Genomic DNA, 6,364 nt, shown 5'->3' with positions numbered 1-6,364 from the left:
AATGCATTAGTTCTTAAACTTGTAAATAGTAGTTTGACAAATTACTAGCCACTTCCATGGTCTCCATGCCACATTTCAAATGCTTCAGGTTGTTGTTTTTTGTGGTTGTTTTTTTTCTTAAAGACATGTGACCAAAGTGTGTACTAAGAGGAACGTTTTATATTTTACAGGCTAAATTCTTAAGTGCTCTTTGGTCAAAAAATGTTTTTTTGTTTGTTTGTTTGTTTGTTTGTTGTTTTACCTAAAAAACACGTTTCAATACCAATTTCTTGTTATTTATCTGCCAGCATATCGGTAGATACCAATGTATTTGCAACAGATGAATATCTCACCTGGTCAATCAGCATGTTTGTGCAAACCACAAGAAAATTGGCACAATCACAATAAAACACTTTCTTGAATGATTGCGTGGCTGGCACAGTAATCAAAACTACCGGTACTTAATAATGTGATAACACAAGTTGGCTTTTGTAGAACTGCACCACAAAGGAGCAGTGTAATCACCGCAAATGGCTCTACTGGACAACCTACTGCTACTCTGCTCGATACTGCACAGTTTCATTCACTGTGTTCACATTTCTTATTTGTGATTTCTTTTATCATACATAAATCATCATAATATGGCAGCCATCTTCAGCGCAGCGTTGACGATGGTGAAAAATTACAGTGGTACACAATTAAGTGCCCTTCCTCACATTCTCTATTGTTGGCTTTACTACCGAATCAAATTGTCGCATTGTTGAATGATACTGTTCAGACTGTTGCTCTCTCTGTACAATCTCTTCCTTTTTTTAGCAGGACACACACAACCAAGTCTTATTTGGGAAGCCCTAACAGTACCGACGGAGGGATGTCAGAACAAAAGGGTGATTGTTAGCAAGCCTCTCATCACAACAAAGCGCCCGCCAAGCTGACAGCTTACTGAAAAATGAACTCTCCATCTGCAGGCGGCTGAGTAGCAACAATGAAGTGATATTGTGTAACACCACCTTAAACACACCCATAAATATTTGAGTTAGTGGTGAGCAGTGAGTAAAACACAGCTCCACAATGGGTTCGCCTCATTCATATTTGCTAACAAGCTAACTAGCACAGTGAATAACGTTATTCTCTTGGGACAATTATTGTATTTAAGGCAGAGGATGCGATGTTTACATTTTTCTGCACCCTACAATAACTCGATAATTAATGGACTAACGTTATACATTCAGACCTGTATAGCTGGTAGTTGTATTGTAACAATAAATAAAGATAAACTTACACTTTCACAGAACTGTCGACGGCCGCCGCCATGTTTGCTTATTGCAGTTGTATAGCGTGCCAGTGCGCATGTGCACAGGCGTTAGCTTCCCTTAACTGCTGCTTCGTGTGTACAAACTTACACAGCTGCTACCAAGCCTAAGTGGTGTTATTGGATCCTTGCAGCACAAGGTGGTGAGTGCTGCCAATGTTTTATGATCACTACGTATGAAATGACAGTGTGACGATCCGTAAGGAGTGGTTCGTTGTTCATGTGCTTGATGAACAGAGAGAATTATCACCTAAAACTACAACTTACTTCAAGCACATCTTTAATCTCTCTGATTAACTCCCTTTTACCTAAAATCTCAACCCTTTTCCAGTCATCTGTGTCCAAACTCCCCCCAAAAATCAAACTTTACTTTTCTGTTGTCAAAGCTGCTGGTCCCTTTTCTTTTAATTTATTTTATTTTAGTTTTAGTTACTAATACAAATAGACTTATGTATCAATACAAGGCATCACATTTCAAGATTCAAGACTTTTATTTGCCATTTATGCATAAACAGACAGTCTAGGTATATAGGAATTCTTGTGCAGGGCTCTCCTGAAGTCAAGTAAAGAGTTTAAAGCCAAAAGAATGAACACCTAGTCTAAACATAATACAAAATAGATGATAAAATTGTGGATACAGGAATAAGATAGCAGGTAAAATTGGGAGTTTCAGATATTGTACATGATATTCTACTTAGTAGGGTAATGAGGGGTTATTGCACAGGTTTTTCACATTTTTTATTTGCCATCAGTCTTACTGCGCCAGGGAAAAAGCTGTTGTAGAGTCTTGTTCTGTCTGCTCTGCTGTGCCTGAGGCTGTAGGTACAGTTTTTGTCTGAGCAGGTAGTGAGCTGGGTGGCGTGGGTCTCTGATTATGTTCTCTGCTGTTTTGCAACAGCACTGTGTGTACAGTGTGTCCATAGCAGGCAGTTCAGTCCCAATGGTTCCCTCTGCAGTCTTTATGACCCTTTGAAGAGCCTTCCTCTCTGTGTGGTGTTACCATACCAGACTGTGATGCCAGTAGTAAGGATGCTCTCTACCAGTCCTCTATAAGCCTGGGTGAGGGGGCCAAGGTTCAGACCAGCTTTCCTGAGCTGCCTGATGAAGTATAGCCGCTGCTGGGCTTTCTTTACTGTGGCAGCTGTGTTCAGTGACCAGCTCAGGTTAGATGTCACCTGCAGGAACTTGCGGCTGTCAGCCCTCTCCACCTCAGTTCCTTTGATAGTCAGAGGCAGCAGAGGGGAGGGGTTCTTCCTGAAGTCTATTATTATTTCTTTTGTCTTGTTTTTATTGAGGCTGAGGTCATTCTCCTCTCCATAAACAAGAATGTAGTTCACCAAGCTTCTGTAAGCAAGCAAGAGACAAAAGAGAAATAACTTAACCTGGAGAGATCTGCAATGTCGCACGCAGGGGAGTGCCATCTTGAATAGATTTGTCATGCAGGGATCAAATTATGGGGTGGCACAGTGGAGGGGTGGTTAGCGCTGTTATCTCACAGCAAGATTATTCTGGGTTCAAGCCTGGGCCTTTCTGCGTGGAGTTTGCATGTTCTCCCTGTGCCTACGTTTGTTCTCTCCGGGTACTCCAGGTTCTTCCCACAGTCCTAAGGAATGCAAATTAGTGACTCTAAATTGTGTGTGTGTGTGGTTGTCTAAGTGCCATCCCTGTGATAGACCAGTCCTGGCTATAACCCCTTACGAGCTCCAGCCTGTAAAGGCGGCCGCACCCTAGTATGGGGTGTAATTAATTGCTGGGTGCACAATGTAATATGTTTTTTCTACCGATACGGGAAATTGTTTATGCAGTGAGTGGTGGCTCTATGTTGGTTTAATCACAGTTCATTTTTATTATTCTTAGTTATTCTTTAACTGTTTACCTGTGATTTACAAGCTTGTTTGTATTTTCTGTTGCAGTTGTTAGCAGGACAGGGTAAACTCCCTGTATGGTGCCTCAAATATCAAATATTTATAAGCTAGTAACTCTTGCGATTCCAGAAAAACCTGGCATTCTGGTTTTGTGTACTATCATTGCATGTTATTATTCATTTGTAGGTAGGCCTAGCTCAACAACTTCTGTGCCACTACACTAATTAAAATTTTACCTTCAACTGTACATTCAAAAGGTAAATAGGTCTCAACTGCCCAACTTTAACTGAATCTTTATTTTTGTGTGTAAAAGTCCTTCCTGCTTTTCTCCATGACTTACATCCATTCACACTGACAGCTGACCAGACACACCACAGACAGGTAAGTCATTTTGCTAAAATCTGTCACAGTTACTAGCCAGTGATCTGCCATCAGTCATTTTACTAAAATCTGTCACAGTTACTAGCCAGTTAATAGCTTCAGTCTACTCTATATACCTGGAGCCAAAATCAGCCTTTGACCGTGAACTGTACTTGTTCTCTAGCTACTGTTGTGCCAACATTAACCTGGCTGTCTTACAGCAAACATCTATTTCTGGACAGCAAATACAACCCCGAATCAGAAAATGCTGAAACGGTATGTCAAGCTAAAATAAAATGATTTCAATTCTGACGCCTGTAACACATTCCAAAAAGTTAGGCAGTAAAGCATTTACCACAGTGTGATGTTGCCGTTCCACTTTAAATACTTTTAGTGACTGGGGACACGCGATTAGGTGTGTAGGGTGTAATTGTGTCCAATTTTTCCTGCAAACGAGTTATAAGGTACGCAACAGTCCTGGTTCGTGGTTGACGCAATTTGCGTTTCAAACTATGCCACACGGCGGCTGTGGCTCAGGAAGTAGAGCGGGTCGTTTCCTAACCGGAGGATTAGCGGTTCGATTCCCGGCTTGTCCAGTCAACATGTCGAGGTGTCCTTGAGCAAGACACTGAACCCCCAGTTGCTCGTGCTGATGTCACCGGTGTGTGAATGTTTGGGAGTGCGAATAATGTGAAAGCGCTTTGAGTGTGCTGTAAAAGCATAGAAAGGCGCTATACAAGTATAAGACCATTTACGATTCTCTACTGGCACAGATCGGGACTGCAGGTAGGTCAGACCGGCACTCACTCCCTTTTCCTCCACAGCCAGACCTTGGTAATGTGTGCACGATGAGGTTTTGCGTTGTCTTGTTTGCACGGACGTCTCTGGAAAAGGTGTCGTCGTGTTGCTCTAAAATCTCTCTGCATTGTTCAGCATTAATGGCGCAGTAACAGAAGTGTAAATTAGTTTTAGTGACGCAATCCCAAACTATGACAGACCCTGGCTTTTGGACTTGTTGCTGGAAACAGTCTATGGTCCGGAGCACGCAACGTCAATTCCTTCAAAAAAAAAAAAAAAGACCTGAAAGAGTGATTTGGCTGAGCACAGTCCAGTTTCCACAGTAATCCTGAACCCATGTGGTTATATCGCTTATAAAAGAGCGAGGCGGTGCCGTCTGAGGGATCGGAGAGCGCGGTAATCGAGCTTGGCACTGTTCCCTTTACGCACTGAAATCCCTCCAGATTCCTTGAATCTTTTAATTATGTCCTGCACTGTAGAGGGTAACATTTCCAAATCCCTTCCTATCTTTCTTCGAGGAACATTGTTTTTAAACAGTTGAGTGATTTTCTCAGGCATATGTTGACAAACTGGCTGTCCTCGGTTCCTAGAAGGCTGGCCTTGACCCAAATCATGATTGCAGTCACCTTTTGACATCTTCTGTTTCAAATGGAATCCTCATTTCATTGTTTTACCTCATTACTGGCCCTGAAATGCAACTATCCCAACCTTCTTTGGAATGTGCTGCAGGCTTTAGAATTCAAGTGAGTATTTATTTTGAACAAAGAATAAAACTGATGACAAATCACATCAAATAATGTGCCGCTGTATTGTTTTCAATGTAATACAGGACACAGATGAATTACAAATTACTATTCTCAATTTTAATCTTGATTTTACCTACCGTCCCAACTTTTTCTGATTTGGGTTGTACTAGCAAATACCTTTAGATAGTTAACATTCAACGGTGGTTGAATGTAAGTGAAGAAAGAGTTAAGGCACAGTCTTGAGGTACTTGAGCATTTCCATTTGATGCTGCTTTATAGTCACATTACATTTCACCAGCAAATACTGTATATTTTATTCCAGACACCCACTTGTTCAAAAGTAAATTCCAGAAAAGCACAGTCATCCTATATTTCTTATACTGTATATCCCTTTGGTGCAGACTGAAGTATCCTAACAATCACGGAATCGTTACTATTGCTGATCATTTGCACAGACATTTATGGGTCCCAGAGGATGAATCCTACTGACTTTGGTGGTTCTTACCTTTTTACCTAGAACCACCGAAAGTTTCACATATTTTCAGAAACAGCCTAACGTTTACTGAATGAACTGGCACAAACGTTTATCCAGACAGTCTTGGTTCTCAGACAGTAATGATGCTGACCCCTTGACCTTTCCTCTAACACTACAATGAAATTCACATTTTAGCAAAGCACCGCCAACAAGAGGTGAGCAAATACATAACAGCAAAAGTGACATGATGTATGTTTCCCATCCAGTACCAAAAAATTCACAGCAAATTATTACAACATTCTATGATAGTTTATCATATTTAAGCAGCCTATAACCACCTTAGTCTACTAGTAAACCTACAAATTTTTAAATGCAACTTCTGTCTTCTACTGCACCATTGTGATTCTGTAACTGGAATCCAGAGAACTCAGAGTTTCTGCATCTTGGAGCCCTAAAGGTGGGCTTTAATTCTAGCCACTCCCAATCCCCTGGCCCATAACTATGAAAACCTGGTTATCAAGTAGGACCAGTGGGTTAACGTTCAGTTATCTCTACTGACACCCATGTTCACTCTGCAGCAGCACTAAAATGTTTTTCAATAGCACCTAAAACTCACTCAGAACCAAATGGTTTAATCAAATCAAATCCAATCAAATTTTATTTGTATAGCGCCAAATCACAACAAAAGTCATCTCAGAACACTTTACAACGTAAGGTCTAGACCTTACTGTTATCAATATTATTACATAGGGGAAACCCAACAAATCCCCCTTGAGCAAGCACTTGGCGACAGTGGGGAGGAAAAACTCCCTTTAACGGAAGAAACCTC

At 41.1% G+C, this 6,364-nt stretch overlaps 2 protein-coding genes across 6 annotated transcripts in view; one reads left to right on the top strand and one right to left on the bottom strand.

Moving 5' to 3' along the window:
• The window catches only part of LOC109956189 (zinc finger protein ubi-d4-like), an 8,435-nt gene extending 7,086 nt beyond the window's left edge, over positions 1 to 1,349 (bottom strand). The window contains exon 1 of the mRNA XM_020593130.1: positions 1,262 to 1,349. Coding sequence (XP_020448786.1) covers positions 1,262 to 1,293 — 32 coding nt within the window. The 5' untranslated portion in view covers positions 1,294 to 1,349. The remainder of the gene's footprint in view (positions 1 to 1,261) is intronic.
• Positions 1,350 to 1,356: 7 nt separating this feature from the next.
• Positions 1,357 to 6,364, top strand: part of LOC109956164 (high-affinity choline transporter 1-like) — a 12,924-nt gene continuing 7,916 nt past the window's right edge. For 3 of the 5 annotated variants that reach the window (XM_020593110.1, XM_020593086.1, XM_020593118.1), the window contains exons 1-2: positions 1,357 to 1,434; positions 3,470 to 3,537. The gene's annotated coding sequence lies outside the window, so the exon portion shown is untranslated. Of the gene's footprint in view, positions 1,435 to 2,806; positions 3,096 to 3,469; positions 3,538 to 4,218; positions 4,303 to 6,364 lie in introns of those variants that run through there. The other 2 variants (XM_020593094.1, XM_020593102.1) reach the window with 2 other exon arrangements.

The sequence above is a fragment of the Monopterus albus genome, unplaced genomic scaffold (genome assembly GCF_001952655.1).
Source record: "Monopterus albus unplaced genomic scaffold, M_albus_1.0 scaffold2.1, whole genome shotgun sequence".
Taxonomy (NCBI): domain Eukaryota; kingdom Metazoa; phylum Chordata; class Actinopteri; order Synbranchiformes; family Synbranchidae; genus Monopterus; species Monopterus albus.
Note: the sequence above shows the minus strand (reverse complement) of the source record. Positions and strands in the feature narration are given on the sequence as shown.